The following is a 14703-nucleotide window of genomic DNA, read 5'->3' as shown; positions in this document are numbered from 1 at the left end:
CCAGCCCCGAAAAGCCCAGCTCCTTTTCTCCTCATTTGTCGAAACTCCCACGCCTCACAGCTGACCACGACAGGGGCACAATCCTCCCTCTCTTCACCCATCACGAGCGCCGAATGTGGCACTTGACTCGGCGCGCGGCCACCATGCTCTGCGGCCCGGTTGCGAGCTCTCCGAACGTGGCTGGGATCCTTAGCGGCGCATTTCCATAACGGAGCCCCGCCCCCGCCGCCCAAAAAGATGAAATAAACATACAAATGCCATTGTGCTTTTAATCTTCTGAAGCCAATAAAGAGGATCAATGTTCTAGATGAGAAGAACAAGGACTACAATGGCGACTGCAGTCCCAAATGATGATGTAGGCATTCCCCAAAACCCAGTCTGAGGCCTGCACTTCAGATATCACCTCCAGGGGATAATCCTGCCCGTGCTGCCAAGCTGGACAAATACGCTTTCACATAAGGCTTCCTTTCTTGTACGTGTTTAAACGTTGTTGGTAAATATCACAAAACATGAACTAAGGAGTCCCGATAACCTACTTCTGTTGACCAAAAACTTTGGAGTTCAACTTTGGACCGACTTTAGAAATCTGTTTTCTTTTCAAATGTCTGTATACATGCTTTAGGCCAAAGTTTAAACCCATAATTGCTTTTTCAGATGGATGGAGCCAGTGTTTTCTTCCCTAAGTTATCTGTCTAAACAGGGGGAGAAAAAAAGAGGGAAAGAAGAGTGTAATAATCTGAACCATGCTATGCTTATAAAGAAGACCAGCTGTATGGGTGACCCTAATAAATCGACTCATATTTGGGGAGATCTGAAATGTCTTTTTTATGATTGAACTCATGTGTAGGCAAACCACCTCTCTCCAGGCCGTAAAAATCCCCTGACCTTGAATGAACTCAAACCTCCCATCACAGAGTATAAATGCAGGGCCTGAGAGATGATACATAGAGAAACCATAGACATGAAGGTGAAGACAGAATTCTGGGAAGGGTGTTTTCTGCATCATTAACCTCTGCTAAATTCTATTTTTTTTTTTTTTACTTAATCTTGAGGCATTTTGGCACGGAATGATCAGGAGGTCAAAGCACATCCTTATGCAAGTCAACAAATAGAGGACCCAATGAGTGTCACTCAATGCTCAGAGCCAAATCAACCATCATCTGTGACCTTCAAGGAAGGGTGGGCTTTGGAAGGGAATTAAAGTTATTATTCTCAGGAAGAACAATGAGGTAGGAATGCTCAACATGCACATAAAACAGTGCAGCTCTTCAACGGACTGGTGTCCTGTCCACGGCATACCCTGTGCTTCTGGGATAGGCTCTAGACCACCGCCACCCTGCACTGGAGAAGTGGTTATGGATGGATAGATGGATGGATGGATGGATGGATGGATGGATGGATGGATGGATGGGTACAGTGAGCTTAATCACATACAGACAAGGGTTTGTATCAGGGATGGAGAGACCCTTAAATTTTGAACCAAGCCCTCAGTTGCTATAGTCTTAATCTGAAAGGCCTCATGCTACATCAAGAGTTAAAGGACACCAATCAGAAGGAAGAACGGAACAAAGAATGGCCACAGTCAGGTGTGTCTTATAGACGTGTAATAAATTTTTCTCTTTTTCTCGCATCACTGTGGCACATACGGAAATTAGGTTACGTTCACTGCCACAGCGGTAAACTATGTTCAGTACTATAGCCAGACAGCAGCCGAAGAAATCTGGTATTATCCACATGGAATAATTCCCAGTTTTCGTCCTTTTTTTGCCTTTCTGGAACCTGCTTGGGAACACCTCATTCATACCTCTCTTCCTAAGGTGCACCACTCTGGCCCGGTCCCTTCCCAATCCTGCACAACACACACCAGGGGTTGGAGGTGAGGAAGAGGAGCAGGATAAGAACTTGAGCCACGCTGTACATTTAAAGGTCATAGATTTAATGTCATAGATTGCAGACCCTTGCAGGCCTAAATGCTCTTTGTGGAGCCAAACACCTTTTCAGGTTCAGTGATGTCATACACTTTAGTCCTAAAAAACACATATCCAAAAACACCTCGGTGTCACGGCCAGTGAATCTGCATCGAGCAACTCAGTGACCTGATTTTACTCAAGAAATGACTCACTGAAGGGCTGTGCACACTTCCATCATCTGGACCGTTTCAAGACGTTCCCACAGCCTTGCTGTTGGTTCAGATCACATCAGCACCAACACTTTGAATTTTTTTAAATTTTCATCAGCAACTGTCAGTCTGTGACTGCACTAGGGTCACCTGAAGGTCACAAGTAGGTCAGCTTTGATTTCTCACTAAGAAAACGACTGTTGGGAAATTGGTTCTTTCCAAATTAGTCTTCGGCACTTTTTCCAGACTTGAAAACTGCTTTTTTTTGCCCCCTTGCTTCAGAACACCTCCGCTTGTCAAAAAGGAGAGACACAAAAAAAAGGTTTTAAGGATCTCGGTGTGTCCAATTCCTGAACCACAGTGGTGGAGGGCAAAACCAGTCAGAAGTCTGAACTCCTAGAGCTTGATTGCTTTTTAACAACTGGACCACCAGCACTGAGGGCTGTCGGTTCAAATTTCCAGAAGGCACTGATTAATACCTTTGTTTAAGGTGCTTGACCAGCTATACTAAAACAATGTCTAGTACATGTGAAAAAAAATTTTACATCGGGGCAGATGGTGGCGCAGTAACTAGAGACACTCTCTTTGGACCCAAAAGACCCAGGTTCCACTCCCACTCCTGCTGCAGTACCCTTGATCAAGACACTTTCCCTGAACTGGTGCAGTAAAAATTACTCTGCTGTACAAACTAATTGTAAGTAACTTGACAGTGTAAGCTTCTTTGGTGAAAAGCACAAATGTAAAAATACACAATAAAAATCATTCTGCTAACAGACCTTGTGTTTGTGTAAATACTCAAGCAACTGGCACCACAGTCTTCTGGGGGATGATTTCTTCTGTTTCGTAAAACACCAAAACCACGATGCGATAAACATCCTTCCAGTCAGACGGCTGCTCCTCAGTCTCAGCTTACGGTTGTGCGGTACATTTACTCACGTAGCTGACACTTTCCTCTGAAGTGACTTACAATGTTAATCTCTCTACAATTATTCACCCACTTACACAGCTGAGTAGCTTTATTGGAGCAATTTACAGCAATTTACCTTGCACAAGGGTACTACAGCTGGAAGTGGGATCCAAACCTGTGACCTGCGGGACAAAAGGTAGCAGAGCGAACCACTATGCTACCAGCTGTCCCTGGTGATTAAAAAGCAGCACTCAGATTTACTATGCTTTCTCATCAGAGCGAGGTTTACTATAGAGAAAGGATTTCTATTCTCAGCACATGCTTTTTTTTTCCACCAATAACAGCATAACCCAGCTTATTTTTGACTGCTCATATATTTGTACAGCTGGGTATTTAACAAGGCAATTGAAGGAAAGTAATAACAGCGACTCTCCTGGGACTTGAACCAGTGACCTTTTGGGTTAGTAGTCTACACCTTGGACCACTACACCCACATATACAGTTTTTTCAGCATTAAGTCTACTTCGGTCACCAACTAGCAGTAGAAGCACTTGAATCTGCGGCAAAGAACTAAGAAAAATCTTTAACAGAGGACTTTGGGTATATAAATCTCACAACATGAACACATATCGATATTAACAATAGTGCGCTCCGGAAAAGCAAAGACTCATCATTCATAAGTAAAAAGTTCGAAAGTATTTTTTTAAAAGCTGCTCTTTCTTCAAAAGTAGTATTTAGCCGCTTATTAGGATTTAACATAAAAGAAGTCGAACAAACGTGCGTTACAAAATGCTTTTATCTCAACACGTAATTGCGACCAAATTACAATAATTGTACCAATTAAAGTAATCCTGAATGAACAGTATGTCATCTTAATGTTTCAGTACTCGGGAGAAGAGCCTTTCTAATTAGCCAAAATTGCTTTCCATGTGTTCATTTCAAATGTCATCAGTTAAAAGTTTTAGCAGTTCGGAGAGTGGCTTCGCAACCCACGTCTGAGTAGATCACTGAGAAGCGATTGTTCGGAAATGAATGCGTGACTTGAAGACTCTGACAGAAGCCATTGTGAAGGGGGGCCTCGCAATGAAAAGGGAACATCGGCGGTTAATTGTTCCCTGCCGCCAGAAACAGCGGAGTGGCAGGACACTGTCAGAGAATAGGAGACCGAAATAGAGCAGGACAGCAATGGGGAAGACACCTGCATCACATGGATCGAAATCCTGCTCTTTACGCAAATTGCAGTGCTCTGACTTCGACAAAGGGGGCATGTCTGAGTGGGAGACTGTCTGAGGTTAATGCGTTTTTAACGGGTCGCGTGTTCCATGAAGCCACGCAGGGGTGCCAAGGTATCTACGCGTCCAGGTAGAAGGTCCTGCCTCTAACCCTGGCCGATTCCAGCCGGGACGTGGCACCAGATGCGGGACCAGAACCGTGTGAACGGGCTGCACTTCCTGCCCAGATTGGAGTTGAGCTCCATAAATAAACTCAACCCAGCCGTGCCCAAGGTTAGGAGCCTTTCTTATTCGGAAACTGATATTTTTTTTTTTTTTTTTTTATAGAAAAAAACACTATTGTCTGAAATTGTTTCCATTTGTCCGTCATACTTTTGCTGGTTTAGTTAATGCTTCAAGTATGTGCGGCTGGAAATCACAAAAATCAGTTATGTAAATAAATAGTCATGCGCCGCTTAACGACGTTTTGCTTAACGACTGACCGCATATATGACGGTGGTCCCATAAGGTTATAATGGAGCTGAAAAATTCTCATCGATCAGCGACGTCGTTGCCGTCGTAACGTCCACATACACGTTGCGCTACGACGTTACGACGGCAACGACGTCGCTAGTCGATAATTTTTTTTTCAGATGTTCGTGGCGGTGATGCTGTATGGAAACCTACTGAGCTGCCAGTCGTACAAAAGTACAGCACATACAATTATGTACAGTACATAATACTTGATAATGATAACACATATTACATGTTACTGGTTTATGCATTTACTGTACTTTTTATCGTTATTTTACACAGTGTATTCTTTCTACTTATAAAAAGTTTACTGTAAAACAGTATGTTGTGTTACGCCGGCAGCAGCGTCGTAAATCTCATGTTTATCGTGTCTCTTGACTGCATCGAGGCTATACCATCTAGATTTGTACAAGTACACTATGATCGAGGCTACACCATCTAGGTTTGTATAAATACACTCTATGATCGAGGCTATACCATTTAGGTTTGTACAAGTACTCTATGATGTTCAAACGACAACAAAATCTCCTAACAACGCATCTCTCAGAACGTATCCCTGTGGTTAAGCAAGGCATGTCTATAAATAAAATCGGTACTATTCATCCCCACAAAACACATGTTGAGGTCAGATCCATTTGGACGGAATCTCTTCATTGCTGAAGACCGCAGTATGAAAGAGACACGTAGAAATTATGATGAAAGTACTGTATATCCGTAACAATCCACATAGCATTCTGCTTAACATTCATATTCGGTAACTGCTTGCCCTAATGGAGGGTCGCAGAGGTCTGGAGCCTATGCTGGAAGCATACGGTACAAAGCAGGGTACACCCTAGTGGGACACCAGTCCATTACAGGGCAGTCACAGACACTCCTTCTCTCTCTCTCTCTCTCTCTCTCTCTCACACACACACACACACACACACACACAAATTAGTCACCAGTCCACCCAAAACACATGTCTTTGTAGTGTGGGAGGAAACCAGAGCACCTGGAGGAAACTAAGAACCACACTAAGGGATATTCCAACCTGAAACCACAGCCCAGGATCTGTAAAGCACCAGCGCTACCAGCTGTGCCGGCCCACATTCTATATACCCGGCTGACGTTCGGTAAAGCCCGCATTCGCAGACAGGAACGGTTGTGTCTCAGACGTCAAGCACGCGGTCCTCACAGTGCCATGATAAGACGGCTCTGACTGGGCTCTGCTGGCTCCGGAGCCGAGGTGTAATTTGCAGTTTGCTCAGCAGAAAAGGCGAGGCGAACGCGTTAAGCGGCGTGCGTGTCTCCCGACTCGGCGAGCCACACAGCGAGCTTTGTTTTCCACGCTCTCCACCTCTTTTGTACCAGGATTACTTGGCTGTTCGTCTTTTTTTGCACCGCTAATCGTTAAAAAAGATGATGCTATTAACAGATTACACACATTCTGCAGCAGATTAAATGATTTGCCGCGTTTGGGACTTCGGGCAATTGGTACAGCGAGTTCTCGGAGCACTCTCGGCGACTTAAAAATATCGAAACGGCTATCTCGTTGGTCCGGAAAAAGAAGGCGAGGACACGAGAAGTCTATTTGGAGAAACCGGTCATTTTTAAACCAAACAGGCCTCGGCGTTTTGGGGAGTTGAGGAACACCGTGAAAAGCCACAGTAATAATATTCCAATTAGCATGGCGGAGGGGAGTCCACTTCTGCTTCTTTTTTTTGCATGAGATGGAAAGAAAAAGCAGGCACACGTATTTAAAAAGAAAAAAAAAAACCTCACCCTCGCTCGCATATGCAAACGTTCAGTGCGACCCGCTTCGCGGAAAGCTCCTCTCGGCCTACATGTTCGGCCTCGTGACTGAAATGTGGAACGACAGTTGACCTGCGAGGGGCTGACTCACACTTGGGCTAACCGGCGCCTTCGCCGCCGCCTCAGCGGCCGTAGCTCTCGACTCCTGGGGAAACACAGCGCTCTGGTTCAGCGACGACCGCCTTCTAACCGTTCGTGGCCTCGAAAGTCAGGGGACAGCCTGGATGGCGAGCGCTACCGAACGGGACTTTCGCCACCTCCCGCGGTCGCAGTAGGGCTGTCGCTGCGGTCCGATGGACCAAACGTCGTCGGTGCAAATAGAGTCATCACAGTCATATCGTGACACCATCACCGCGATACGTCTTCACAGTCATCCCGTTGATGCGGGGGTTCCGTCCCAATGATCTTAGTCTAAAAACCCACTATATACCTTATCATACAAACAGTCAGCATGTATGAGTGGTACATCATATAATGGGGTGCGCTGTATTTTTTGATTAATTCCACCCATCATTTACATTAAACATCATACTAACATAGAGAAATAATACCATACAATAGAGTAATTATAAAATTAAATAGAGCACAGGAAATTACATGTGACTACTACAGTCAATACTATACAGCAGTCACTAATGAATGAACGTTCGCTTTTTCACTTGCTGGCAGCGTTAAATAAAAAGTCACTTGACGGGAATCACAAACGAAACGTTTTGTCAACACTACGCAGTCGCCGCTGGACACCAAAACACTGGCTGAGATGTAAAACAATAGGAAATATGGTGTTTCGCAGCAGCGCGGCCAGTTGATGTTACTGTACTGCAGATGGAGTTGTTAGCATTAGATCTTACTTAAAAATCAGATGAAATAATAATAATAATAATAATAAGATTAATGAGTGTTGTAAGTCCACGTGGTTATAAGTCGCACATAACTTGAGCACCACGTGTCTTCTAGTTGTATGCAAATATGCGCCGCAGGTGACACAGCAGGTAAGGTGGGTGTCTCTCAGCTCATGAGCCGCTTGGGGGGCATGGGGTTCGAGTACAGCTCAGAGTGCGTGGCATTTCTGCGTTCCTCCCCGTGTTCACACCCTACAGAGGTGCGAAGAATAAAGCCCTAGCAAACCTCTTCCGTTCTCCCCGGTATAGAAAACCACGCAAGTGGTCGCCAGCAGCCTTGAAACGGCCGTCCCTTCTCAGAGCCACTCCTTCGACAACCCGTGAGCCCTGCTGGAGGTCTGCTGCCGTAGAAAGGCGAGGTGCTCTGACTCACGCCTCTATAAAAAGAGCAGGCGAGATGTGTGATTCACAGATCCTCGGCCGCATGGAGAAAAGAGCAGCGCGGCAAGGAGGACGCAGCCCTTATCTGGAGAGCTTTGATCACCTGCACATGTCCAACATCCCGACCAACGAAAATGTTCAAACCGAACTGAGCTACCAAGCGGGGACCCCTGGCTGTGCATCTTGCCCAACATCAAGACCTCCCCCACTTTGTTGTCTCCCTCTTGGGATTTACTCAAAGCGGCGGTCGAATGCGGCGGTAAAACAGCATCGGTTGAGCCCCTTTGGCGGTCGAAGCGTTCGACATCCCCCGCCCGCATCGACACGAAGTGCACACAACTCAGACTCAGACTGTGACACTGAGCGCATCTGACGTCCACGGCCCCCAAGCAACGGCCAAGCCGCCGCACGGCAACAGGGCGCAACCTTTAAAAGGCCAGTCTGACGCTCAACGGTCGCGCCGCTAACAGTTCGACAACACACTTCCTGACTCTCGACTCCGTCAACAGGCTCTGGGACAGTTTAAAACACCGTTCCCATCGCCTCCCTTTTATCCATGATGATAATGTTAAATTTAACACGCTCCATTCGCTGCTTCATACAGCTGTACAATTGAAATTGCCAAGTAAACAAAGTCCACAGTCTTCGCTAATTTAATGTTCACATAAGCTCGGGGCAATTTCCCCCAAAGCTGTTTGGTCCACGTTCAATGCATACATTTCTGAGGAAATCACCCACTGCCCCCTATTGGGGTCTTGAAGACATACAGCTCTTTACAGTAGCTACTATTGTCTATGGTATTATTTACACCAGGGGCAGCAGGTGGTGTAGTGGTTAATGCTGCCACTTCTGGACTCAGAGGTCCCAGGTTTGAATAAACCTTGAGCAGGATACTTACCTTAAATCGATCCAGAAAAAATTACTCAGCTGTAGAAATGGGTGAATCGCTGTAAGCTGCTTTGGAGCTAAATCAATAAATGAGATGCAGCACTGATGGCTGAAGGAGGTGAAATTGCCAGCCAGGATCAGGCTCTAGGGCACGTGTTGTTGTAACTCTGAGCACCATCACACACGTTCTGAGTTACTCCAGTTTAACATCCCATTGCATAAATGGGGGAAGTCTAAGTTTTCGAAGTGGCATCAGTTAAGGATGCATGTAACAACTGCAGTGGTTCCCATCCCATGCTCGGTTCCCACCAACCTCTCATAGATGCTCTTGAGCGTCATCTGGTCGGAGACTCCGTCAGTCTCCTCCAGGAACAGAATGAGCCAGGAGGTCCTGTAGGGCCACTCCTCCGTCAGATTGATCCAGGAGGCCAGGCGGTCCCAGCTGAAGGTGATCTGGTTGGCCCTCAGCAGCCGACCTACAGGTGTGGGACACGGTCAAACCCAACAAGCGATCCTCAGTTTTTCAACCAAAACTGTGCAACAGAGCTGGTATGTGATCCACCAGAGAGCTGGAAGTACCAGTGACGGACACGATGTTGACCAGCCTCCGCATGGACTGGGGGCTGATGTCGCTGAACCAGTCCTCGGTGAGCAGCAACTTGGTCAGGTCGAAGGACATCTGGCGCGTGAGGGTTCGGTGCATCTGCCTCCTGCGGTACGTGTCCTAGGGCGAGAAGGGCTTTGGTTTAGAGCTTTTGGGTAAGGAAGTGGTGAGCAAAGAAGTGTGTTACATTTACATTTATTCATTTAGCAGATGCTTTTATACAAAGCAATGTACAGCTAAGAGAAAACAAAAGTCACAGGGACAAGTATATGGACAGACACAGATACAAACACGCGATTATTCAAGTACAGTCAGTTCGTCACAGTTTAAACCAGCAGACGATGCATGAGTTGTAGCGTATAGAGTTGACAGGGAATATAAAGGTATTTGTGACAAATGACAATGTCAATTTAAGGAGCATACAGGAGATCCGGAGAGAAGTGAGTGTGAAAGAGATGCGTTTTGAGACACTTGGTGAACGTGAGGAAGGGTCCAGCAGTTCTGAGTGAGAGAGGGAGATCATTCCACAGCATTTAAGTCAGAACTGAGAACTTTTGGGCTTTAGGTTTTGAACCTTTTAAGGAAGGTAAAAGGTAAATCTCAGGGACACAAGGGGACAAGAGGAGCACTACGCACCCTCATTTTCCCCGACAACTTGAAGCTCAGGCTCAAACCTGAAACTGGGTCTGGGGTCAGTGACTAGAAGTTGAACTTTACGCTCATCGACAGCAGTAGGTATAGTAAATTTTAGTAAATCGGAGGCCTGGCTCCCCATATAAGAGCCCTCAAAATGTCCATGTATTAGATCCTGCGCTGAAAGGCTGGGGTCTCTCCTCTGCTGCTCCGAAGGCACCAAAAAGCGGGACGGCGATACGATGGCGAGAGTCGGGCTCCAGTCATGAGTGCTGAGAGGAGCAGGACACGGCGGCCTTATTGAAGTTTTAATGCCCGACTTGTGACTTGCTATTAATGCAGACATGAGGCCACCAATAAATTAATACGGCGTCAAGAATGAAGGCGGTCTGTTTGATCCCCACAGAGACTGGGGTCATTACTCCCACCCTGCCCACTAACCCTCACCCCCGTCCAACAAGCGTTTCCCTTCGTACGGTAAGGCGTTCCTTCTCGTGTTCGAAATCACGCAGCTCGGCCGACTCACCAGCGCTGCATTCGGCCCCATTCCGCCCCCTGCGGCAGAAACATCCGGTGCGAACAGGGATTTACACCGTGCGTAAATAAACATTTCGGTACGGTTCGCATCGGGCTGTAACTCCAGCCTTCCTTATCCACTCAACGGGTTTCTATTTTTTTTTTTTTTTTTTTTTAAATCCCCCACACCCGTTCTTGTAAATATAGAAGAGTGTTCCGGCAAGATTTGTGGACCTACAATTAACAGGACGGGGCGAGAAGCAAGGGCTGTTGTTTTTTGTTTGTACAAGCCTCAATTCTTTTTTTTTTTTTAATTGAGGCCGGTGGGGAGGAGGCAGCTGCAAGGCTCTGTAAACATCATAAGGGGAACATTGGGAATGGTGGACTGGGAAAGAAAGGATAGGATGAGTGTTTGAGAGAGACGAAGAGAGGATAGGAGTAAATCACGCCAGCAAACAAACAGCACTAGTGAAGCGGGGCCCGGCCACTTAGCCCCCCACAAACATCTCCAGTGCCAGCGTTTTGTCACCGGGTCTCGCTGCGGCTCCACCCTGTCATTAGGCAAAGGCAACCCAGCAGGAAACATAAACACATATTAAATCAATGACAGCCACTCCTGGGCCCACGTGCTCCGCGCAGCCCGTCCCCGGCTGACCCCTCTCCAGCGTGCCGCATCTCCAGGATGCCTTCTATACAAGAAAAAAATCTGGCACTGGATCACACTCCAGTGTTGGTTTACTGATCCAACCAGGGGTGTCAGAAAGCAGCTGGGTGGGTAGTGTGGTACAGGTGTCGCCACATGCGATGCAAGTTTGCAAGCTGGATCGGCATTTGCGGACCCACCCTCCGGTTCAACGCCATCCCACTGCCCACGCGGGTCTGTTCCCTGAGGCTGGTCTGGGAGATTTTCCTGTCCACCTCCTCATGCCAACCTGGAGGTAAAGAATAGCTTGTCACTGATCAGGGATAGAACCATGCAGCCCCAGGCCCTTCTGTTTAAGCCAAACACCTACTGGTGGTAAGACATCTGCTCTTTGAGACAATACTACATTACAGAAATGCTATGTTGTGCAATGGACTGGCGTCCCGTCCAAGGTGCACCCTGTATCGTGCCCTATGCTTCTGCAATGGGCTCCAGACCCCCATGGCCCTGCACTGGAAAAGTGGTTCATGAAAATGGGGAGAAAAGAGGCCTGTCATATTAACAAAACCCAGTAGGAGGGGGATGTTCTAGCAGTCCTTGTTTAACAACATTTTTGTATTGGTGAGATGAGGTTGACTGCAGACTGTGAGGACTTACCGTCGGGGCTGGACACCTCGCCATTGGCTGGCGCCGCCATGCACAGCTTGCGGGTGCTGCTGAGGCCCCGGCTGTTGAGGAAGACGGGCAGGTGGACAATGTTGCGCATGTAGTCGTGCCCGTTGATGTTGGAGTCGCGCAGCACGCTGTTCAGGTTCTGGTTGATGGCCTTGATGATGATGTGCGGGTCGCTAGCAAAGATGGCGATGAAGGGGCCCTTGGAGAACAGGACCCGCACCTGGAGGGCGCAAACAGCTCTTCCAGGTGAGAACTGCAACACCAGGTGTGTCTACCACCCTTATCCTCAAAGGTCTCCTATTCCATTGTGTCCTTTATCGTTGTGATTGTTATTATTTCTTATTTATTCATCTAGTTGACACTCCAAAGTGACCTTTAGTGTTAAGTTACTTACAATGACTTATTTATACAGCTGAGTAATTTTCAGTGTATCAGTTCAGGGTAAGGACCATGATCAAGGGTACTACAGCAGAAGGTGGGATTCGAAACCAGGTGCTTTGATTGCACAACAGTTGTAACCACTTTTTAAATGTCTTCACGTTTCTCATCGGTTGAGCAAAGCCTGACATTATTTTTTTACAAACAAGGGCAACAGAACACGCGTGGATGACTAACATGTGCTGCACTTGATGAAAGCGTGACTCCGTGGAAAGGGATGGAAAGGGAAGGATGGGGACTTTCCTAAGCTCCAAGAAACGCTGAGCTTCTCCATGTGTCACAGGATTCTGATTAGTGCTAGATTTATAGCCCCTTACCCATCACGGAGCAACGACAGTCCACAGCCAAACACATGCTAACAGCGGAGCAGCCGCTGCGATGCGCTCAGCGCTCTTCCGTCATTTCCCCGTAACTCCTTCCTTTAACCGACTCCCTATGAACGTCGTTCCGTTCGAAAATTTTTTAGCTTTCCGCAAAATTCAATTTAGCCAGCGCTATCAAAATCCAAGACAAAAAGTTTAAAAGTGGTAAGGTGGCGCGCTAAAGTGCGCTAACAAGGGAGCTGCTCTCCGGCCCTACCGACTCGAGATTTCACCAGGCTCAGAACGCTCCGCTAATTCAAAGGGATCATTTCCTCTAAATAACAGCTTCTGATTGAAGGACATTTTGTTGCACTCACTAGGAAAAAAGAATCAAACCGGTGTCCGAACTCGCAAAACGCACATATCATACGGTTTTGTCCTGGGTAGAATGACCCTTTTCAGGAAGCAATGTCTGAATCTTTGGGTACATTGAAGTCATATTGTGAGCAACTACTTTAATGCTAATGAGTTAGAGCTCAAGAAAATACTCCAGTTCAGTGCCGAAAGGTTTATTAATGAACCCGAGGCCAGAAGTCACCTCTGATCCTTTCAGAATATACAGCTAACGGTCCAGCCAACTCCAAACTAGCTAACTGCTATTGAAAAATCACAGAAGCGAGTCAATAGAGAAAAATCTGAGCAGGAATAAAAGCGAGCGCAGTACAAATCTGAAGAAAAATGCATTGGAATGAGATTAGCTCTCTGAGCGGAGCTGCGGTATGAAAGCTTTCATACAGTATTCATAAGGTATTGGGACTTGTAATCCAAGGACCTGGGTTTGAACCGCTGTAGTGTAATCCCCACCTGTAGTGCCCTTAATCAAGGTACTTAACCTAAAAAAATAGATTAAAAATTGCCCAACTGCATACATAAGTAAATCACTGTAAGCAGCTTAGTATACAAGCATTGGAGATACGGCGTCAAATAAATACCGCATTGTAATGTCGACTTTTATGAGGAAAAACAGTGAAATAGATTACAAACACCAGTGCCCTACAGTATATGTGGGACCCGTGTGTCAAAATCCACGCTGTGGAGGACATCCGCACTCACGGTGTCCAACATCTGCAGGACTTTGTCTTGTTCGCACGAGTCCAACCCGTCAATGATGACGGCCAGTCGCGTCTGGTTCTGCGTGAAGCCATCGATGGTCTTTGCCATCCTGGCCATCAGCTCAACCTCACATTTCAGCACCTGTCACAGCACAGGATGAACATGGCAATCTGTCAGTCACAGACAATTTGCCCATGCCTGCCCATGCCCACTCACTGCCTCGACTCACAGCCACACCTGGTGGGAGCTCATCGGGAGGAAATGAGCACCAGGTGAGACCAATTCGGAACATCAGGGCTTTAAAAGAAGAGGCAGCAGAAAGTTTTTGTGTGTCTTTTGTTTGCAAGAAGCCTGGGAGAACACTGTTCTATGAATAAACGTTTTAACTTAAAGTCCTCCTGGGCTGAATTAGATTCAAGACCCACAACCGTGTAGAAGAACCCATGTGCTGGAGCTTTGAACGAGCGCGTGCAGACCTTCATGAAGCCCTCGCTCTTGAGCTCATGCATCCTGTTGGCGGCGCTGTGGAGCCGCTTCCTCTGGGAGTTGAGCACAGAGTCGAGCACCTGCCACCAGGTGCGGCAGTTGAGCACCAGCGCCAGGCCCACAGCGCTGGCCATGGCGATCAACACCGCGTTCACCGTCAGGTTCTGCCCGTCCACCTTGAAGATGGCCAGGAGCGTGAGCCCTGCGATGAGGCAGCCCAATACGAAGGCGTAGATGACAAAGGATGGGACGCAGCACGTCTTCTTCCACTTCATCCCTTCCAAGCAGGAAAAGAGCATCTTTCTGACATGCTAATATTACACATACTGTACACAAGTGTCCTGTATAAACCCTGAAACAGTTTGTCCCATACAGGGTCACGGGGAGCCAGAGCCTAACCTGGCAACACAGGGGGGGAGGGGACATACCCAGGACGGGACGGGACGCCAGTCCATCACAAAGCACCCCAAGCGGGACTCAAACCCCAGACCCACCGGAGAGCAGGACCCGGTTCAACCCACTGCGCCACCGCACCCCCTTTACAGTTTGTCATAATATAT

At 47.2% G+C, this 14703-nt stretch overlaps 1 protein-coding gene across 7 annotated transcripts in view; it reads right to left on the bottom strand.

Annotated features, from left to right (window-relative positions):
- Positions 1-14703, bottom strand: part of kidins220a (kinase D-interacting substrate 220a) — a 44155-nt gene that overhangs the window by 14528 nt on the left and 14924 nt on the right. For all 7 annotated transcript variants that reach the window (XM_018732342.2, XM_018732358.2, XM_029258347.1 and 4 more), the window contains 6 exons: positions 14134-14420; positions 13658-13798; positions 11787-12024; positions 11330-11418; positions 9313-9457; positions 9047-9209 (listed from right to left, as the gene is read on the bottom strand). In XM_018732342.2, the coding sequence (XP_018587858.1) occupies positions 9047-9209; positions 9313-9457; positions 11330-11418; positions 11787-12024; positions 13658-13798; positions 14134-14420 (1063 nt within the window). The remainder of the gene's footprint in view (positions 1-9046; positions 9210-9312; positions 9458-11329; positions 11419-11786; positions 12025-13657; positions 13799-14133; positions 14421-14703) is intronic.

Source organism: Scleropages formosus, chromosome 15 (assembly GCF_900964775.1).
Source record: "Scleropages formosus chromosome 15, fSclFor1.1, whole genome shotgun sequence".
Classification (NCBI taxonomy): Eukaryota; Metazoa; Chordata; class Actinopteri; order Osteoglossiformes; family Osteoglossidae; genus Scleropages; species Scleropages formosus.
Note: the sequence above shows the minus strand (reverse complement) of the source record. Positions and strands in the feature narration are given on the sequence as shown.